Source organism: Canis aureus, chromosome 5 (assembly GCF_053574225.1).
Source record: "Canis aureus isolate CA01 chromosome 5, VMU_Caureus_v.1.0, whole genome shotgun sequence".
In the NCBI taxonomy this organism is placed as follows: domain Eukaryota; kingdom Metazoa; phylum Chordata; class Mammalia; order Carnivora; family Canidae; genus Canis; species Canis aureus.
In genome coordinates this window covers 20,489,494-20,512,950 of record NC_135615.1, presented here as the reverse complement: position 1 = coordinate 20,512,950, position 23,457 = coordinate 20,489,494, and the positions used below count along the sequence as shown (strand labels likewise).

Genomic DNA, 23,457 nt, shown 5'->3' with positions numbered 1-23,457 from the left:
CTGAATGTATTTTCTTTCCTTACCTTGCTTAATTGCCCTAGCTAAAATTTCCAGTATAATATTGAATAGAAGTGGTGAGAACAGACATCTTTGCCTTTTTACTGATGATAAGGGCAAAGGATTTAGTATTTCATCATTAAATATGATGTTAGTTGTGGATTTTTTAATAGATGACATTTTTCTAATTAAGGATGTTCCCTTCTATTCTTAGTTTGTTCAGTGTTTTTATCACAAAAAGATGTTAGATTTTGTCAAATGCTTTTCTTTGCATCTATTGAGCTAATCATGTGGGAGGTTCTTTTTTTCCTTTATTTTATTTTACATTCGTTGATTTTTTAATGTATACCAACTTTGCATTTCTGCGATAAATCCTGCTTGGTCATGGTGCATATTCTTCTTTATATGCTGCTGAATTCAGTTAGCTAGTATATTATTGAGGATTTTTGCATCTATATTTATAAGAGATATTGGTCTTTACAAACTAGTGTTGTTTCATGTAGCTGATCTAAGGATAACATGACATACTGTTTTAAATAATATTCAACCCAATACAAGTATTCAAAGATGTTCTACTCTTACCTCAATATAATCTGTATCACAGTGGGCAGAACTTTCAATTCCAAAGGCAGTGAAGTTGAGAATAACTACTTGGCTTTGGGGCTGGTGAATGGTCCACCTGCAGATTCTTTCTCCTGGATACACGTTAGGATAAAAAGGTGAGCGAATGACTCCTTCTCCAGTTAATTCTCCTCCACAAGCTGTGAATATGAAAATGATAGTAGTGTTTGTTCAGAGATAAATGATTCCTGCCTTTACTTTTATTGCTAAGTTTAGTTCAGCATAGGAATATAAAGGAATGTGTTGTGACTAGTAGAATTTTTTCCTTGGCACTAAAAGGTATAAAATGACTAAATTATTCCAAGAAATTAAAATGTTACAATCAGACAAATTAGAAACTTAAAAATTAACGCATAAATTTTCTTACCAACTTGATAAACAGCTCTGAAACTAGCTCTTACAAGAGAAGCATCTATTTTAAGCCTGATCCATATATGGTTCCTAATGGATTTAATGTGAGGGAGGGTTTCATTGTCACATACTTTTCCAAGTAAGATTTTATCATCTCGGACCTAAATAGAAAAATAAAATAGATCTTTTACTCTAATCAACAAAATAATCTTGGCAATGGTGGATTATTTGGAGATGAAAAAAACGGCAGATTCAGAATAAGTTATAATCTAATTTGAGTTACATATTTATATTTGAAAGTAATCAATGGGCCAATCTTGAGCACAGTATAATTACACTAAATATTAATAACAAACTTAAGCCAGATAAAATCCAAAGCATAAGAATATTTCATCAAACGTTCTCCTAATAACTTCTACAATGTGAAAGCAAAGATAAATTTACAATTTTGAATTATATAGAAAACAGCAAAATATGAGAACATGATATAATAAGACATGCAAGTTTCAGCCAAATCTGTAATCAAAGGAAATCACAGACTAAACTGCTTTTATTGTTGAAAGAAAGAGACAGAAAAGTAGATAACAGAGAATTAAAAGAGTCAATTTAAAAAAATTGGGAAAACGTATTAAAATGAGAGATTATAAAGTAAAACTAAAAGTAAAACCTAATAAATAAAATACAAAAGAAAGTTGAGTTCAATAATACATTCAAGAATTGTTTTGGGGGTATAAGTTGAGGGATAGAGATATTTAAGATACATCTTTGTCAATAAAGATAAAAGAAAATAAAGACAAAAATTTTTAAAAAGAATAAACACAGATACACAAATCAAAAATGAGAAAAATGCTACAAATACACAGATACTGACACATTCATTTCATATGAATGATACCTCTTTGTACAACTCTATGCTGATACAGCTCAATGTTTGAAATGGCTATTTCCAGAAAAAATATAAATTACTAAAATTACCTCAAGGAGAAGAAAGATAAAATCTGAAGAGACAATAAACCATGGATAAAATTGAAAACATTATCAAATAATTACCTCCCACCTCCCAGAACTCCCAGAATATCCTCTACCTCACCAATTATTTCAAACTTTTAAAAAAGATTTTATTTATTTATTTATTTATTTATTTATTTATTTATAACATGCATGTACACTGGGAAGAGGGGCAGAGGGAAAAGAAGAGAGAGAGAGTCTGCTTGAGACTCCAGCAGACTCCATGTTAAGCATGGAGACAGAAATGGGGCTCAATTTCATGACCCTGAGATCATGACCTGAGGGGAAATCAAGAGTCTGACACCGAACCAACTCAGTCACGCAGGCTCCTCAATTATTTCAAACTTTTAAGGAACAAATATTTGCCATAGATTATTTGTTCTAAGGCACCCTCAAACATTGAAGAAACTTCCAACTAATTTTTCTCAGAACCATCTTACTAAATTCCAACAGATGATACAATGAAACTATGGATTGATCTCACCTATTTATATAGATATAAAAACAAACACAGTTCTAGAAAAACAAATTTACTTCATCATTAGGCTTACGATCCAAACAAAGATAAGAATTTGAATAATGTAAGGTTATTTGAAATTATAAATTACACTCATTGGGGATACCCGGGTGGCTCAGCAGTTGAGCATCTGCCTTTGACTCAGGGCCTGATGCTGGAGTTCCGGGATGGAGTCCCACATCGGGCTCCTGCAAGGAGCCTGCTTTGTCCTCTGCCTGTGTCTCTGCCTCTCTCTCTCCCTCTGTGTCTCTCATGAATAAATAAATAAATCTTTTTTAAAAAAAAACTACACTTGTCAATGGATCCATATATTTCCATAGATGTAAAAAAAAATTATCAGTATTTCTTTTTATTAAAAGCAAAACTCTGGGGCAGCCTGGGTGGCTCAGTGGTTTAGCGCTGCCTTCGACCCAGAGCCTGACCCTGGAGACCCGGGATCGAGTCCCACGTCGGGCTCCCTGCATGGAGCCTGCTTCTCCCTCTGCCTGTGTCTCTGCCTCTCTCTGTCTCTCATGAATAAATAAATAAAATTTAAAAAAAAAAGAGCAAAACTCAGAAATTTAGGAGCAAAGGAATATTTCCCTCATACGATAAAGACCACCTGTTTTATTTTAATTTTTTTAAGATTTTATTTATTTATTCATGAGAGACACAGAGGGAGAGAGAGAGGCAGAGACACAGGCAGAGAGAGAAGCAGGCCCCATGCAGGGAGCCCGATGAGGGACTCAATCCCAGCACTCAGGATCACGTCCGGGGCAGAAGGCAGGCGCTAAACCACCGAGCCACCCAGGGATCCCCAAGACAACCTGTTTTAAATCAACAGTCAACATCTTATAAGGACCATGAGCACAGTCTATGGAGTCACAAAGACCTGGCCAAAGCCCATGCACTTCTGAGCAAGTTACTAAATCTTAGCCTGGCTCATGGGGTTGTTGAAGCAAATAGATGAAACAATAGTATGAATTCCTTGGAAAAACGTCTTGAAATTTAAAAAAAAAAGTGAACTAAAGAATAGCTATTGCAATTTTTGAGATTTTGAAAGGTAAAATGCTAGAGATTTCTCACAAAATCAGGAATGATTTCATGAATATAGATCTTACTCCTGTTATATAGAATTATTTTTGGAAGATCTAGCTATCCAAATATTAATTCATTTTCTCAACTAACATTATCAAGGCATAAGTAAGTGCCCAGACCTGTGTGGGTGACAGCACTGTGGACTGCTCACAAGGACCCTACAACAAGCAAGCACATTTTTCCAAAAGCATGAGCGCCATGTTTGGGAAAGTACAAGAGGCTATATTATTACTTAACACAGTGGTTCTCCATCAGTATCACAACTAGACATTTTGGAAATCCCTGAAAAGACTTTTTGGTTGTTGTTTTAATCAATACTGTAGTGGTTAGGCATTACTGGCAATTAGTGGCTGGTGACCAAAGACACTAAACACCCTGCAGTATAAGAGATAGTCACATACAAAAATTCTCTTATATCTCATGTGATACTCATATAAGTGACAGTTCTATTATTAAATATAAAATCTAGCTCTATTTTATGTACTAAACTCAAAATATTTTTGCCAAATTTTAATAAACACTAAATTTTCTAAGATTATAAGTAGAATATAAATCAAAGGAAGTTTCACGCTTTTTTTTTTTCCCCCTGGAAATCTGACAAGAGTTGGAAACCATTTCAGAAAATGTATTACCAACCTGCACAGCCACATCAGCCTGGGTTTGTATTGTGGCATTCACAGTGATTCAAAGAGAAAACAACTTAAGCCTTCATTTTGTCTTCAAGTGTAGTATGTCTGGGCATTGAGGTTACATCATTTATGAATTTCATTTCAGAATAGAAAAGGGGTAATATAAAAAGTTCTTAAAGGAAACTGACTTCACCCCAAAACCCTGAACTCAAACCGGAGAGTATGGAATATTTCTCCATGGAAATAACCTTTAAACTGAGACTTGAAGGATTATCCAGGCTGAGGGAAATGAGCAAAAAAGGGAAGATTTTAAAAGTCTGATACTCAAAGCTGGCAGGGATATGGTAACACAGTTGCTCCCATCCATAGCTGGTAGAGGGATATATAAATTTCTGGAAAATAATATGACAGTATGCATCAGGAGTCTTCAAAATATTCAGTTTGGGACCTAGTAACTTCACTCTAACACTCTATCATAAAGAAATCATTCAAGATACAGGCAAAGACACAAAGGACTCACATCAAATTTGCTCTATAATTACAAGAATTGAAAATATTTCAATTTCTAATCATAGGAGAGTGATTAAATAAATTATGGTATAGCCATATGATAGAATCTTACACAGACTTTAAAAAATCACATACCTCTTGACTGACACATACCAAGCCAGTTTCTAAGAGCTATAACATGAATTTCACATACTGTCTTAAATTTATGCTAGATATCTCTCTACTCAAACAGCAAATCTTTGAGGGAGGAGAAAATATCTATAATGCCTTTAGCATCTAATATAGAACTTCACAAATAGGTATTTGACAAATGCTTGTTGACTCATTAATTTTAAGGCATGGTATGATGGTTCAATTTTTGTTAGAGACACAAACATACTAGTTCTTGGAAACCAGGAAGCCTGAAACACAGAATAAGATACTACCCTCCTCTCTGATCCTCCAGGGCTTCACACTCCTCTGCTAAGACTATAGTCTCTCTTTTGCATTTTGCCCATTAGAAGATGACATGAAGGAAGAAAAGCAGCCAAACAGCATCAGAGCAAGCTAAAGTGGGCCATTCCCCAGGGCCTCACTAACGAAATTCAAGGATTTTAGCAAGGAGAAAGGCAGCTGCAGTCCAAATGTTTTAAGAGGAACTTATAGGGCTCAGGGGCCCTAAACCTCGAAGGTACAATTGATTTTGGCTGCATTTCTCTGTCTCTGTGGAAATGAAACCTTATTAAATCTGAAAGCCTGTATTCTCTCTGGATCCTGGACATGACAATACCTTAACCACAAATCCTCTGAATGAGACAAATAAAGTTCATCAAATGCTCTAAGTGATCTCAAAATTGTTGCAGCCCAATCTGCATTCTATATATAGGACTTCTGAATTTGCACCTCCCCAACAACAACAACGGCAAACCCTTTCTCTTTTGTGCTTATGCACTAGGATAGACTGTATTATTTTTCCTAATCACTTACATCCCTCCCTGTAAGGGCGGGGGGGGTGGGGGGTGTCTAACATCTCCACTCATTACCATGCAACTTACAATGCCTTCCCACGGAGAATTAATATTTATTCTTCCCATCAACTTTTCTTGGCCATTGTGTTTGCTGTGCCCAACATAATGTGGGCAGAAGCCATACGCCATCTCCAGGTAGGAGCCTTGAGAGTCACGGCAGGATTCAACCATTTTTTATTTTCTTTTCTTATAGGATCAAGAGCCTGGGTCCCAGAGACAGATGGGACAGTGTGAGCAGAACTGCCAGTGACCTCAAAACAACATGTTTACACGAACAAAGAATAAATGTATACTGTTATAAGCCATAGAAATTTTCTTTGTTTGTTATTGTTTTAGACTTCTTGTATTGCTACTGACTGTTATTGCAGCATAACTTACAGAAAGATGATTTGTATTTAAACCCATTTTATATTAACAAGGAGTTTTTCTTAACTAGTTAAGTGAAGCCATATCATAGTCACTGATAGAGGCATTGCATCAAATTCATTCTTTACACTGGATCACATTTGCAAAGGAATGACCAGGGCCAGTTCAAAATTCCAGTATTCTACAGACCAGGCCCAGATTTCTCATTGATAACCTTATTTATCCAACTAACACTGATTGTTTCAGGCCCAGAGATGCAATATATAGCCTGTGATCCACAATAATTAGCCTATGAAACAGTCCAAATGGCTTCTGAGTTTTGTATTCATCAGATTGAACTAGTTCTTGAAGAGAAACTACTCATTAAAAAAAAAAAAAAAAAGACAGAATTCTTACAAAGGAACTATTTCCTGTAGAGAAAGCTAAAATAAATAGGGCCAAAAAAACACAGTTCATATGAAATTTAAGAGTGTGCTCTAGAGCCCAGTCAGCAGTAAGCTTTAACATCTGGAATGGATCAGGTCTCAAAGCCACATCTTAATGCATGTGCTCATTTGTTTGTATCTGCTATGTATCCAGATTTGTTTTTATATAACAATTCCAAAAATCTATTTAAAGTATTAAACTTTAATTCAAAACAAACCAAATATGCTGGCACATAGGCTTGGTCCAACCAAGAGCTAAAGACAGGACCCTCCCATGCAGCAGTGTTTAACATCTGGTTTACTGTGAAGCGAGCTTCAGGTTAAAATGTCCCTTAGCTCAATAAAGACTTGATCTTGCAGACTAGTCTTGCGTTAATCTGAGCACAAAGGAGGGGGATGTGGGTGGCCCCACTTCAAATAAGAATGGTGAGGGATAAGAGATGAGAGAAGTCACACAGGGATTAAAAATTATTTCCTTGGGGCACCTGGGGGGCTCAGTTGGTTGAGCAACTGACTCTTGATTTCAGCTCAGGTCATGATTTCAGGGTGGTGAGATTGAGCCCCAAGTCAGGGTCCATGCTGAGTACTGCATGTGCTTGAAATCCTTTCCCTTCCTCTCCCTCTGCCCCTTCCCCTACCTGAGCTCTCAGTAAATAAGTAAATAGATAAGTAAACAAAATCTTTATAAAGAAATAAACAAAAGCAAAAGGAAATCTCTTGTGATTCTGATTCCATCTAAAGATGTGTGGAGATACGGGAATACTGTGCAGGGCCAGTTGGGAGGAGTCGAGTGAGGAGTACCAGGAAGAAGAGGGGGAGGTGATAAAAGATTCAACAGGAAGATAGATCTCCAGTGGTTCAGCTTGTTGTACTTCCCCACATTTCTAATTTTTAATTTCTTCTATAAAATTTTGAAGATTTTACATGGGATTTGAGTTTCATCATGTCTCACATATTTGATAACCATCTAGCATTTCCTCTGTTATTTTCTTCATTATCTTTGATTTCATTTTCTCTTCCCTTCCTTAACGCAGTAACTATTTAAGAATGATTTTATCTATTTCCAAGTATTTGGACATTAAAAAACAACAAAAAAAAAGTTAATAAAAATATTAACTTCTAGTTTCATTACAAGATATGTGTGTAATTTCTGCTTTGTGAATTTGCTTGGATTAGCAAGAAGTCAAAATATATCATTCAATGACATTTGCAGAATAGGGACACATTCCCCATATTTCAGACACCAAATTTAATGTAGCTTACTTTTCTATGCCATTTATTTTTGTTTGCTTTCTAAGAAGGAACAACTTCTCCAGAAGTCCTCCTCTTTCCCCAGAAGGCACTTCTCCTTCCCCTTCCTCTATTAATCTCTCTTATGTGGTTCTCCTTCCCCTTACCACAAGTCTTAGCAGGGAGGGGTCAGACAATTCAGGATTGGTCAAGGAGATTCTATTCATTTCTTTCTACATCCTATTTCAAGCCCTAGACTTAGCATCATATAGAACTCTAAAATTATTATTCAGCCTACTACTTGCATTCTCTAAGATTAAAAATTAAACTTTCATTACTTCTGTATGTGTACTTCACTTATAGTTCTGAGGGCTTAAATCACTTATAAAATATTAATGAGAGGTGCTGCTTTTTATTCTGGAAAGATGCTTCTGCCCTAATCATTGATTTACTCTATATAATTTAAAAGCTCTCTTAGACAAAAACAGATGAACTAATAGTCTTGTTATACTCATTCTTTTGTTACTAGCCATATTACATCACTCACGGGCAACATGTGTTTCTAAAGGAGAAAATTTAGTTGAGAGAGATGTATAAATCCAAGAATTAATGCATAAATGTGTGCTTCTTGTTAAAAAAAAAAGAAAAAATACAATATACTGCATAATAAATGTGGTACTGCCCACATTACCACATTTATTATCTTCTGTAGTTAAATTTTATTCTCAAATAAAATGTTTACAGAGCTCTCTTACTGAGCAAAAAGTCTTTCAAAATTATACTATACATGAAAAAGATAAACTAGGCAATAATATCTTCATTTAAGGGTTATATTCACATGGCAAGAAAACAACTGGAATCACATAATGAGAAGATCTAGGACTTTTAGAAGTGCATCTATTCTTTCAAAAGAAATGAATTCTGTTATTACTCTCCCAGATTTCTCTAGAATTCCCTCTCTGCTTTTCATTCTTTCTAAAACTTTGAGTGGTCTTTTCTCTCTTATAAATAGAATTAGTAAATGGCAAAGTCATCTGCTTTCTAAACTACCAAAGTATTTGAAATACCAGTATTCCTTTTATTATTCCTTTGTTTACATAATCACTTTTCAGGTATATCTTTTAAAAATGAAACTACCATTTCAGGGAGCAATACATCGAGTCATAATAATGTCATTTGAATTTGGTTCCAGAATCACTTTCTTCCATACTTTCTGTCTAAAGGTCATGAAAAGAAGTAGATGTACTTTTTAAAAAATGGGCTTAGTTCACAAATTATCCCAATAGATAGATATGATGTATTGGCAAGAAGTTGATGTAAGTCAGTGTATGTCTATGTAGATTCCCTTGTAGGTACATCTAAATCCTATTCTAACAATAACTAGAGTTTGATCTTTGTGACCTCAATTTCCTCATTTATAAAATTAAGAATTTAAATTAGACGACCTCTCAGATACTTGCTGGTGCTAAAACTCTGCAAATCGATTATATTCCTTTAGGATGGTCAAGGACATAATAGAAAATCTTTTCAATTATTCAAATCACTATATATATGTGCTGTCCTTCTAATACAGCCCTTGTATTTTCTCCATCAACAACCCCTAAGGGAAATTTGATCAAGACTTTATGGGTGTGTGTGCACATCAGAATGACAATACTTCAACAGCCAACCATGAAAGAGTCTTATCAGCTATCTCTGAAATAATAAGTTCAAGGCAGGAGTTGGACATTTGGCCTAGGAAAACCTAGCATTTTTATAATGTTTTTAATTCTTCAAGCTTATTTTGTCATTCACTGCTTTGATTTATGTTCACAAAGTTTGAAGGAATAGGTAGGGCATCTTATGGAAGTAGGAACTGAAGCATCCAGATAAAGATTTGTCCAAGGTTATATATATCTGATATATATATCATCAAATGACTGAACAAAAATAGGCATTTAGATCAATTAACTCCAATCCCCATCTGGCCACAAAACATTCCCATTCAGTTTCACAAAATTAAATGTTTCAATGCTTTTTTTAAATTATTTTTTAAAGATAACTTTTCACAACAATTTAGAGTTCATGTAACTTCTTGTTGAAATTCAATTAGAATGTAGTGAAAGTCCAGAGAGGGTATATTATTACAGATACTTTGATGGTATCTTAGAGCCATAAAAACCTCATACAGCACCTAAATAGAAGAGCATTCTGAGCGTTTCAATTTCATCTGTCTGAGAAAAGCAATGTGCCTGATTCCATGTTATAGTCCTATCACCATGGAGCCAGATATGGAATTGGGAAATTCACAAAAGCTTCTTTCCTATGAAGGTGAACCACCTTTCATAGTCATAGCTACACAGTTGTGTTTCTGTTCTTATCATAGAACACTACAACTGGAACTAATTCAACTTCCAGCTCCCCTACTCCCCACACATGTAACCATGGGCAAGTGACAACTCCTCTGGGTCTCAGTTTCCTCATGTCAAAATAGGAATAATAATGGTTTTTGTGAAGAGTCAATGAATTTACTCATGTCAAACATGTACCACATCCAACAGACCATAGAAAGACAGTTATTGTTATTTACTTAATTTATTATAGTATTTTAAAGTCTTAGAATTGCACCTGATACATAGTAAGTATTCTCTAAGTGTGAGCTCTTTTTTTACTGTTCTTAAAGTAAAAAAACAGAGGTTGGAAATTTAATTTTTATTTACATAAAAATATCTAGAGTTGCTCCATAGAATAAAACTTTAATATATGTTAAACTATATTTTAGAAAACATAAATGAATGAATATACACATTTGCCTCACCATCTGATATCAAAATCTATGGATTAAAAAAATAGATTGCTGAATCCAGAGAGGCAGTTCAAGAAGGAAGTATAGCAAGATCTTGAACAAATGAAAAAAAAAGAGAGAGATCTTGAACTCACTTCTTCCTTTGAACACAACAAATCTATAGTTACATATAGAAAAATTCCCTCTAAAAAAGACCTGAAAAATGCCTGAACAAGCTTCTCCACAACAAAGGATAAAAGGGACTACATCAAAATGAGAAAGAGAGGCATAGATTCATTTGCTGATCTTAAAGCATCTGCAGATGAGCAGGAATCTATAGGGATTCCCTCTAGGTATGGAGACACTGGCAAGTACCACTTTTGGCATTCTCCCCCTGCTAGAGTATTGCTGGGCATGCCCACACTTTATGTGCTGTACTCCTTGACCCTGTCTAAGTTGGCCAAGCAAGCACCCTACTCCTGTGCACCACTACGTTGTGCCTCCCAGGTGGGAGAACATCCCACCCCAGTGTGCCATTCCACCTTAACCTTGCCAGTAATGACCTAGTGAGTCCCCTACCCCTGCATGCTGCTTCACAGTGGCACCACCAAAGCCAGCAAGCCAACACAGAGCACCCAAGGAATGTGCTGTGAGCCTCTGGTTCTGGTGGCCAAGGGGGATTAAGCCTGTGTCCTATGAGTCTGAAACAAATGGAAAGAAAATTCTTGACAGGCTACAACCACCAAGGTACCATATAGACAGCAGACTAGAACACATTCCAAGTCTTGCTGTGAAAACTTCTTATCTACCTGACATGAAATTTTGGCCTGGGGGAGCAGACTTCAGGATTACCACACATGTAGAGGCTACAGAAGTGCTTTCAGAAAACATACACTGGGGGATACCATCTTTATTATATGATCTTGCTCCAGCTCACCAATATCTCCCAGAAAAAAGTTCATATACATTTCTTAAGCTTTGAAATTTGCAAGTGTCGCTAGGGGACACATCTGGATCACTTGGACTAGAGCCAGCAGTGTTTATAATTGAGGTCCCACAGGACCATATATATTTGCATACTTCAAAAGCTGTTGCCTGAGGGTCTAGCTTCCAATTAGCCTGGAACTAGGTGCTGGCTGAGATCCATCCCCTCTGGTACACTCACAGGTTTTGGCACATTCTCAACACCTGAGACCTACCAAGAAATATTCAGGCTGCTTAGCCAATCACAAAGGTTTGAAAGACAACCTTTCCTTAGGGAAAGGTTAAATGATAAGGTTTATCTCATATACAAGATCACCCAAACAAGACTGGGAAAGATAGCTGTTATACAGGATACATAGAAGAAAACACAGGTAGATAAGAAAAATGAGGAGACAGAAGGATATGTTCTCAAACTAAGAACAAAGTAAAACCTCAGGAGGAAAAACCTTAAAACAAAGATAAATAATTTACCTGATAAAGAGTTCAAAGTATGGTCCTCTGAAGAAGAATGAATGATAATGTAGTGAAAACTTCAACAAAGATAAAGAAAATATGAGAAAGTACCAAACTCCAGTCATAGAAATGAAGAACACAATAACTGCTCTGAAAAAGTGTATTAAGATGGCTTAACAAATATATAGGATATCATCAAGCAGAATAATATTCATATTTTAGAGGTTCCACAGAGAGGAGAGAGAAAGTGAAAGGATCAGAAAATTTATTTTAAGAAATAATGGCTGAAAAATCCCTAACCTAGAGAAAAAAAGAGACATCCAGAACCAGGAAGGCCAAAGAGTTCCATAGAAAATGAGCTCAAAGAGACTCACATCAAGACATATTATAATTAAAATGTCAAAAGATAAAGATAAAGAGAGAATCTTAAAAGCCACAAGAGAAAAACAACTTGTTCTGTACAAGGAAATTACCATAAGACTACTAGCAGATTTTTCAGCAGAAACTTTGCAAGCAAGAATAAAGTGGCATGATATGTCCAAAGTATTCTTTCAACCAAGAATACTCTACTCAGAAAGGTCATCAAAATTAAAGGAGAAATAGAGCTTTCCAGATAAGCAAAAGCTAAAGGAGTTCATCAACACTAAGCCAGTTTACAAGAAATATTAAAGGGACTTCTTTAAACTGAAAAGAAAGGGCACTTAACACCAGAAAAAATTATGAAAGTAAAAACTTCACTGTTAAAGGTAACTATATAGTAAAGGTAGTAGATTAATCACTTATAAAACTAGTAAGAAGATTAAAAGACAAAAATAGTAAAAAAATAAATAACTGTAATAATTATTGAAAGGATACACAAAATAAAAAGATGTGAAATAAAAAACACAAAATGACATCAAAACCTCAAAAATATAAAAGGTAGTGGGGGTAGTAAAAATGTAGAATTTTAGAAGTGTTCAAATTTAACTTAAATTTGCTACGAACTTAAAATAGATTATGAACCTCATGCTAACCAAAAAGCAAAAACCTATACTAAATACACAAAAGATAATGAGAAAAGAATCTAAGGAATCTAACGCTATAGAAAGTCACCAAACCACAAGGGAATAATTCAATAGAAGGGGAAAGAAACTAAAAGGAACTACAAAACACAGAGAAAACAATAAATAGAGTGGCAATAAGTACGTACTTACCAATAATTACTTTAAATGTAAATATACTAAATTCTCCGATCAAAAGACATCAAGAGGCTGGATGCATAAAAAAACAAGAGCCATCTATATGCTACCTACAAGAGATTCATTTCAATGTAAGGATACACATAGATTGAAAGTGAAGTGATGGAAAAGACATTTAATACAAGCGGAAACCAAAAGAAAGCTGGGGTACGTATGCTGATATCAAACAAAAAAGAGTTTAAAAAACAATTATTATAAAAGAAAAAGATGGGTATTACGTGATGACAAAGGAGTCAATCCAGTGGAAGATATATGAGTTTAGCATTACTATGATACCAAAATCAAAAAAGAATACACAAGAAACCCACTCTAGACTAATATTACTGATGAAAATAGATGCAAAAATCCTCAACAAAATTTCATGTCACAAAATACACTTAATCATATCCCACGATCAAGTGGGATTAACTCCAGGAATGCAAGGATGTTTTAGTATGTGCAAATAAACCATTGTGATCTACCACATGAACAAAATGAAGGATAAACATCATAGGATCATCTCAATAGACACAGATTTTTTGTGTGCATTTGAGTAAATTCAACATTCATTTATGAAAAAAAATTCTCAACTGAGTATGGTTGGAATGTACCTCAACATAATAAAGGCCATATGAGAAGAGCATAGTTAACATCATATTCAGTGATGAAAAGCTTTCAGCTTAAAATGAGAACAAGATAGATGCCCACTCTTGCCATTTTCATTCAACATAGTATTGGAAGTCCTAGCAAATGAATAAGCAGGAAAATAAGACAAAAGATATCCAAATTGGAAAGGAAGATGTAAAACAGCCACTATTTACAGAAGACATGATTTTATATAGAGAAAACTCTACATATTACACCAAAAAAATTGTTAGAACTAATAAATTCAGTAAAGCTGCAGGATGCAAAATAAATACATAAAATATGTTTATTTTTATGCACTAATAACAAGTTATAAAAAAAAGGAAATTAGGAAAATAATCCCTGTTACAATTGCATCAAAAAGAATAAAATACCTACAAATAAATTTAATCAAGTAAAAGACCTATTCATTGAAAACTATAAGACACTGATGAAAGAAATTGAAAAAGAAACAAATAAATGGAAATATAATCCCTGCTTACAGATTGGGAGAATTAACATTGTTAAATTGTCCAGGTTACCCAAAGCAATCTAAAGATTCAATGCAATCCCTATCAAAATTTTAATGGCATTTTTCACAGAAAGAGAACAATCCTATGATCTGTAGGGAACCACGAAAGATTCCATATACCTAAAGTCATCCTGTGTAAGAATAAAAAGCTAGAGGCATCACACTCCCTGATTTCAAACTATACTACAAAGCTAGAGTAATCAAAACAGTATGGTATTGTAATAAACAGACACAAAGATCAATGGAATAGAAAACCTAGAAATAAACCTAACTACATATGGTCAATTAATTTACAATGAAGGAAGCAAGAATATACAATGGGAAAAGGAAATCTTTTCAATAAATGGTGTTAAGAAAACTGGACAGCCCCATTCCAAAAAAATGGAACTAGATCATTATCTTATACCACACACAAAATTAACTCAAAATGGGTTAAGAACTTGGTGTAAGACTGACACCATAAAGACTAGAATAAAACATAGTCGGAAAGCTCTTTGACATTGGTCTTAGCAATATCTTTTTTTGGATCTGATTCCAGAAACAATGGCAACGAAAGCAAAAATGAACAAATAAAATTACATCAAACTAAAAAGCTTCTGCAAAGTGAATAAAACCATCAACACAACAAAAAGGCAATCTAACAAATGGGAGAAGATATTTGCAAATTATACATCAAATAGTTAATATCCAAAATATAGAAAGAAATCAAACAACTCAATAGCAACAAAAAATAATCCAATTAAAAAATGGGCAGAGGATCTGAGTAGACATTTTTCCAAAGAAAATATACAGATAGCCAACAGGCATAAGATAAGATGCTCGACATCTCTAATATGAGGGTAATGCAAATCAAAACCATGATGAGCTATTACCTCACAGGTGGGAATAGCTATTATCAAAAAGACAAAAAATAACAAATGTTGGTGAAGATGTGGTAAAAAGGGAACCCTTGTTCACTGTTGGTGGGGGTGTAACCACTATTGAAAATGATATGGAAGTTCCTCAAAAAGTTAAAAATAAAGCTATAATATGATCCAGCAATTCTATTTCTTAGTATTTAACAAAAGAAAAGGAAACCACTAATTTGAACCACTGCATGCACCCATGTGTTCATTTGAGCATTATTTACAATACCCAAGATATGGAAACAACCTATGTGTCCATTGATTGATGAATGGATAAAGATGTGATATGTGTGTATATATAATGGAATATCACTCAGCTCTAAAAAAGAATGAAATCTTGCCATTTGCAACAACACGAATGGACCTCGTATGCTACAAACTTTCCATCATAAAATAACTAAGTCATGAGGATGTAATGTACAACATGGGGTCTATAATCAATAATTCTGTTTTGCAAATTTGGAAGTTGCTATAAAAGTAAATCTTAGAAGTTCTTATCCCAAGAAAAAAATTGTTACTTTGTATGGTTACAGATCAACAAATACACTTAATGTGGTAGCCATTTTGCAATGTATATAAATGTCAAATCAAAATGTTGTATACTTGAAACTAACATAATGTGTATTTCAATTATGCTAAATATTAATAAATATTACTGTAGCACCATGGTCAATGTACTTCATTTTTCAGCTAGGTCTAGATCTTACACTAAAATTCTTTGTTTTCTCACTATATGTAAAGGAGGGAAGAAGGCAAGAAGCTACATAGGTTTTTCCTGGAAAAATAAATTTGTTCTAACTCACAAAAGCAAACAAAATTGTCACTGCCTCTCTAAGTTTATATAAAATGATTGTGCCCAACAAAAAGTGTTTTGTCTCTCTTGTTCAACACTTTAATTTGTGGCTTGACCAATAATTAAGCAAAAGAAATACCAGGCCAGGCAAACAAAACTGCCTTTTTGTTTCAGATATTCTTCATATTACAACCATTATATACACTTAAATCAGAGTTAAAGTTCTTTGAAAGAGAGCAAGCAGGGCTACTGAAAGAAAAAACTTTGAACTACAAAACAGAAGTCATCCAATGCTTTAACTTAATTCTCTGCCACTGATGATCTAGCTTATATGGGCAAATCCTTTTACTTTTCTGGGCTGAGTTTCCTGGACAATCTATGTAAACTATGTCTTACTAGTAAATCCTATTAGTCTTATCACTTGCCTTCACTGTAGTTATTAAGAATCAGTTTCATAGCTTGTAATTTGGCTTTATTAGGAGTTCCTAGTCTCTGCTTTCATTCTTATCCTTTGCTGTTTCATTACCAATCTCCTGTTTCACCATCTATAGATCTATTTTTGGAAAATTCCTTCATACTCTCTAGAGCAGTTGTTCTCAGACTCTAGCCTAGTCAGAATGACCCAGAGGTCATGGGGGCTTGTAAAACACAGATTGCTGAGTGTACCCCTAGAGGTTCTGATTCGGTAGTTCTCGGATAGGGTACAGAACTGTGTTTTGAACGTCCAGATCATCCAGGGAATCTTCCTGCTGCTTGGCCCTACAACTACTTGAAAACCACTATACTATAGAATATAAAACTGTTGATAGGGCAGCCTGGGTGGCTCAGCAGTTTAGCACTGCCTTCAGCCCAGGGCCTGATCCTGGAGACCCAGGATCGAGTCCCACATCAGGCTCCCTGCATGGAGACTGCTTCTCCCTCTGCCTGTGTCTCTGCCTCTCTCTGTGTGTGTCTCTCATGAATAAATAAATAAAATCTAAAATAAATAAAAAAATAAAATAAAATACTGTTGATAAACATCCTGTAAGGGCCACAGAGTAGTAAGAGTTACCTCAATGTGACTCTGAGAACAGCTGCTCTGGCCTTCCAGCTCCACATGGGTGAAGTTGACCTGTATTTGTTCTCCCAGGGGCTGCTTTATAATATAGATGCATTGTCTGTTGTGAGTGAAAGGTCCAGACAAGTCAGAAGACAGAAGACCCTCTGGGTCTGTGTAGTTTCCTCCACAATGCAAATCCGCTGAAGAGAACAGAGAGGAGAAGGGAAAGGACCTGTGAATGGCCATTCCTGTGACCCTCAGGCATTAGATACAACTTTTTTTTTTTTAATTTACACATACACACATAATCATATGACTACTTTATTCACCCTGTGTAGGCTTATGTCTCTAATTATATTTTCAGTTTGACACGTGTTTGTGGGATATCCATGTAGTACCTAAAGAAATAGATACAGAGATGTGTTATCTAACTTCTAAGCTAACATCGTCTTCTACAAATTGCTTTTTAAATACATTTATGCTCTCCTTTATTCCAAAAATATTTGAGGCAGTTTATAAAATACACATAAACAAAATCTAAAAAACAAAATATCTAGCTAGAAAAAGGAATCTAATTAAAAGAATAATGAGCAGGATGTGCTCAGGGAAAATCTGACACACACAGAAACAGGTATGGACTCCACAGACCACAGAAGGTTGGCTCTAGACTCAGCCTGAAGCCAGAGTAAATGAAAGGGGACCTTTGAAAAGATGGTCATTGCTACTTTTCCTGATATTGAGACCTGAAAAGTTGTTTTTCCTGTGAATTCTCATCAGGGCACAATGATGTATGTTAAGAACAAAAACCCCAAGAAAAAACTCATAGAGTTTAATTGTTTATCATTGGTTTGTTGGTTTGTTTGAAGGTGTCAACACAAGCTATAAGCATGAAAGCATAGCACTGTCCTTCACATTCATATGCTGCTCTCAATTATCAGATTACTTACAAGGCGATGTTAAGTAGGTGATGTGGAAGCCTTGGTCATTAATCTGGTTGTCAGAATGGAAATGAACTCTGGCAAAGGGACCTGTAGTCTGGAGTGGTGGGACAGAGAGAGTGGTGCAGAATTTCCCAAGACTGGGGTCCTGATACAAAGGACCATCTCGAATCTAAAACGAAACAAAACAACAAAAAAGAATCATTAAGCAAAAAATGGTCAGATTTTGACAAACCTATTCGTTTTACACATTAACTTCAGAAAATCTATCATTTGAAACTGATGGCTCTCAGAGGTTTTCCCATCACATATATCTAACACTCTGTTGGGGTTCACCAAAGGGTAGTTCCCTTCCCCCATCATCCCTGATGCCTTATCTTCTGTCTAAATTTTAATTCCAAGGCTAGATTTATACTTTGAAGTTTTTTCATGAATCTTTCTCAATGTTTTTTTTCCTGTTTTTTTTTTTTTTCCTCAGATGTTTGTTTTAAAATGATAAATTCAGGGGATCCTGGGTGGCTTAATGGTTTAGCACCTGCCTTCAGCCCACGGGGTGATCCTGGAGTCCCAGGATCGTGTCCTGCATGGGGCTGCCTCCGTGGAGCTGCTTCTCCCTCTGCCTGTGCCTCTGCCTCTCTCAGTCTGTGTCTCTCATGAATAAATAAGTAAAATCTTTTTAAAAAATGATAAATTCTTGTAGTTGAGAAAATGAATACATGCAAAGAAAATGGAAGATGGAATGCCAACAATGTCGACTGATTCACAACTTGGTCTAGGTTTTCAGGAGGATCAGATGTGGGAAGGAAGTGAAGTCAGACTGATACAACATAAAAGACAGTTGAATGTATTTTTGAAGTGCAATTGTAGTAGTTAACTAAGTACTGTGATAATGACCATATGACCTGAGAAACCTTTTTTAATTGCTGGGTTTTAATCTCTTAAATAATCATGTTAACCTCTCTATTCTTCTGTTGTAACTACAAATTCTATACTACATAGAACACTCAAACATCAGTGAACAAAATAATATTTTAACATGGCCTATATTGTCCACTCAAATTACTTTTTCTATTGGCAGCAAAGTTATAGGACAGCATTATTCCACTCCTATATTTAACTAGTTCCTTGAAATGTTGTTGACAAATGAGAGGCATTTCAATATTATCAGAATGATTGATACTTTCTATTATATGTGTATCCAGGAATTATGTAGGAACAAAAAAAGAAGCTTCTAATTTTAATTTGTGGAATTCATTGAAATTAATTTTAAAAAAATCCATGCTGTTGTCAACATTTAAAAGATAAGATTATGTTGCTGAAATTTTCTGAAAGGGAGATCTTCTAGCCATTCCCAAAGGTTTTGAATCCATTACAACTGCTAAATTACTAATGACTTTAACTGTAGAGATCCCTGTTTGGCAGCGGTACCTTTCTATCCTTTATGAATAATTTGATAGCTCTCCATTCTTCTCTAATGGACTTGGAAAAGCATATCGTCTTTTATCACTACTGCAAGGAGTACTAAAATTTATAGTGACAAATAAGACAGGAACAACCCAAAAACTCAATCTTCTCAATGATCTTTTCAGTCCACGAATGCAGAGCAACATTTCTGATATACCTACATGCTTATGGCCTTTCAGTATAACAGCCTTTTTTTCTTCTTCTATATTTTAATCTTTTACTAGTGGTAAGCAGGAGGGCACAGACTGACTCTTCTCCCAATGACAATTATCCATATATTCTAACCTCACCCCCTAGCAATCCATTTCAATGCAACTGCTATTATTTTTCTTCACAGAACACTACAGTTAGCTTGTGAAATAATGGATCAGGTTACCAGAGACAACTGAAGCCTTGATTCTGCATTAGAAAAGATACCCATTACTGAGTGTTTCTCCTTGTTAATTCTTCCATTGCCTCCTTAGGGGACTGTCTTCCATGACAGAGAACAGTAAGACAGTCTGTTTCCCAGATTCAAATGAAACCCAGAAGCAACTAGCCGGCACAATTAGGAATAAAGAATTAGCAAGACTTAAAGATATCGGCTGCCTATTGAAAAAAATATCTAACTATTGGTAGGAAATTGTAGTCATCCACAGGTATCACCAAACCATAGTTTCCTGAGTTCTAATCATCATCTCATGATTAGATGATCCCTACCCTGAAGGGAGCCTGATGTAAGACTTGATCCCAGGATCCCGGGATCATGCCCTGAGCTGAAGGCAGATGCTCAACCACTGAGCCCCCCAGGCATTCCTCTAAATATAATTGTTTACCTCAAGATAATCTTTGCTGCAGTCATCATGGTGCTCCAGACTCAAGGTCCCAAAAGTAAACGTTATCAAGAGGTCAGGACTGGTTACAACTTGCCAGACACAATCTCTTCCTGGAGGATAGTTTCCAGGATATCCCGGAGACTTAATAGAACCATAAGTACCCATCAGTATACCTCCACACTCTAAAATAAGAGGGGAAAAAAAGAGAAAAAATAACTTTACATTTGTATACAAGTTATAATTTATGTAGAGCTATCATAGCCTTTACTGCAAGAAGGCAAGCTTTATTGAAATAACCATGTGGAGTTTGGGATGCCCTCATAAATTAATCAAGACTTTCAGTTTTCCAGTTTGATACAGTAATAAATCTAGAAATATTCACCAATAAATAAATGAGTCATACGTGTGTTAAGCTCTGTGCTTATCAGCTATGACATGGTGATATAATTTTAAAATATAGTGCTGAACTGTCTGTGGGATGAGATAATAGATATATTTTTTCACTTTTTTGTTGTTGTTGTTAAAGATTTTATTTATTCATGAGAGACACAGAGACATAGGCAGAGAGAGAAGCAGGCTCCATTCAGGTAGCCGGATGTGGGACTCGATCCCAGGACTCCAGGATCACACCCTGGGCCAAAGGCAGGTGCTAAACCGCTGAGCCACTCAGGCATCCCCTATTTTTTTCACTTTAAAGAAAATTCATTTCTCTGAAACTTTTTAAAAGTTCTGGTTCTTAAAAATTTCTTTTTAACTCTTAAAAATTTCTGGAACTTCTGTTACCCCATGTCTTTCAACAAACAAGATATGGAATATTACTCAGACATCCAAAAGAATGAAATCTTACCATTTGCAATGACATGGGTAGAACTAGAATATATTACGCTAAATGAAATAAGTCAGTCAGAAAAAGACAAATACCTTATAATTTCACTTCTATGTGGAATTTAAGAAACAAAATAGATGAACATATGAGGGGAAGGAAGAGAGAGGGAAACAAATCATAAGAGATTCTTAATGATCAAGAACAAACTGTGGGTTGATAGAGGGAGGCGGGTGGGGGATGGGCTAAATGGGTGATGGGTATTAAGGAGGGCATTGGTTGTGATGAACACTGGGTATTGTATGTAAGTGATGAATCACTGAATTCTACTTCAGAAGCCAATATCGCACTGTATGTTAACTAACTAGAATCTAAATACAAAATTTAAAAAAGAAATACTATAAAATTGAAAAAGAGATGCTAAATAAAAATCTAGACTGCAGTTAATATAAATTAGAAAAAATAAAATAAGGTGACATTTCAGATATGCAAGATATACGATTTACACAGCTATGCAGGTTACTTAGTCAAGTCTTGGTGCCACGGCAAAAAATGAATCAAATTAGTTACATGATTCTCACTGTTCCTAATAAGAAAACATCTTAATTGCTCAGGGGAAGTTTCCTAAAAGTTAGTCGTTAAAGTATCATATGTACAAAGATTTATAATGCCATAAGCAGAGTAAAATGTTAATGGTGAGCTGGGAAAAAATTTAATGCATAATACAAAGAATTAATATCCCTAATATATGAAGAGGTTCTAAAAAATAGAGACATAAACAAAGAGTTCACTAGTAAAAATTCAACTGTCCTTTATCCTTTGAAAAGATGTTCAGCCTCACTCATAACAAGGGACATACAAATAAAAACCTTGCTAAGATACCATTTCTTGTCTCTCAGAATGATACATATCCAGAATATTGAAAACAATAATGTCTAGCAAAAACATAGGCATTTATTTTTTGATCAAGTAATCATACTGTTAGAAATCTATCCCAAAGATACATTAGCAAAAATACAATAAGACAAATTCACAAGGACTTTGTTGCAGTACAATTTGGAATTCCAAAAGACTGGAAACAAGCCAAATATGCATCAAGAAAGTACTGACTGAAATAGACAATGAATGAGATATCCATGTAATGTACACTATACTCTAGTTCTGGAGTAGTCTCTAGGATATATCAAGTGAAAAAGCAAACTACAAACCAGTGCGTATTGTATGCTTTTTTCAAGGAGAAAATATGATCATATGTTATTATCTGCTTATATTTTTTAATATAAATACAATGTCATCAACAACATTCCTGTAGTAATTTACTAGTAAAGTTTCTAAGAATGCTGTTTGGTAATTTCATAAGGGACCCATCAAGACTCATGGTTTTTAATCTTTTTTATTCATCTAAATTTTATTTTTTTATTTTTTTTATTTATGATAGTCACACAGAGAGAGAGAGAGAGAGGCAAAGACACAGGCAGAGGGAGAAGCAGGCTCCATGCTCCGGGAGCCCGATGTGGGATTCGATCCCAGGTCTCCAGGATCACGCCCTGGGCCAAAGACAGGCGCTAAACCGCTGCGCCACCCAGGGATCCCTTCATCTAAATTTTATTATCTCTGAACACTAAATAGAATTCATTTTAGATTTATTATTTTTTAAAGATTTTATTTAATTATTCATGAGAGATACAGAGAGAGAGAGAGAGAGAGAGAGAGAGAGAGAGGCAAAGACACAGGCAGAGGGAGAAGCAGGCTGCATGCAGGAGCCTGACATGGGACTCGATCCCAGGTCTCCAGGATCACACCCTGGCTGAAGGTGGTGCTAAACCACTAAGCCACCCGGGCTGCCCCATTTTAGATTTATAATTCATTTTAGATTTATATGATTTTCAAAGAATTGTAAAAGTATGATATAATCCCTGGACCTCAAAACATTTAATGTGATCCACAAGTCTAATATTAATCAAGAAAACTTAATAATCTCAAGATTTTGCTTGATTTTTTTTCATGTTCACATACCTGGTTGCTGTGTTTCCCATCTTATTGTAAAACCTCTCCCACTTCTGAAATGTTCAGAATAGAGATGAAAATAGAGAGCATTGTTACTACTGAGAAGTTCATGAGGGAGAACAGAGCCACAGAATCTTCCAAGTTGAAGTGCTGCAGAGGAATCTCCATCATGAATCTGAAGAAACTCATGTGGACAATTGTTCACTGATTCTAACTGGAAAAAGGTGAAAGTGATACGCAATACCTAAAAATGTAGAGGTCACAATACGTTATTTTTCATTTCCATTAACATGAAATTAATTAACATAATGTTAACTCTAAAGTATTTCTCCCACTTAATTAGGAAACATTCATATTAAGT

General features: G+C 35.2%; 1 protein-coding gene and 1 long non-coding RNA gene across 4 annotated transcripts in view; one reads left to right on the top strand and one right to left on the bottom strand.

Moving 5' to 3' along the window:
* LOC144313788 (uncharacterized) overlaps window positions 1–6,534 on the top strand; it is a 48,253-nt gene extending 41,719 nt beyond the window's left edge. Inside the window, exons 4-5 of one of the 3 annotated variants that reach the window (XR_013379409.1) lie at window positions 602–716; window positions 5,911–6,534. This is a non-coding gene — a long non-coding RNA (uncharacterized LOC144313788). The remainder of the gene's footprint in view (window positions 1–601; window positions 717–5,910) is intronic. The other 2 variants (XR_013379408.1, XR_013379407.1) reach the window with 2 other exon arrangements.
* Window positions 1–23,457, bottom strand: part of CUBN (cubilin) — a 263,301-nt gene that overhangs the window by 218,009 nt on the left and 21,835 nt on the right. The window contains exons 14-19 of the mRNA XM_077897053.1: window positions 23,106–23,340; window positions 20,267–20,448; window positions 17,997–18,159; window positions 17,062–17,249; window positions 986–1,130; window positions 580–758 (exon numbers count right to left, since the gene is read on the bottom strand). Coding sequence (XP_077753179.1) covers window positions 580–758; window positions 986–1,130; window positions 17,062–17,249; window positions 17,997–18,159; window positions 20,267–20,448; window positions 23,106–23,340 — 1,092 coding nt within the window. The remainder of the gene's footprint in view (window positions 1–579; window positions 759–985; window positions 1,131–17,061; window positions 17,250–17,996; window positions 18,160–20,266; window positions 20,449–23,105; window positions 23,341–23,457) is intronic.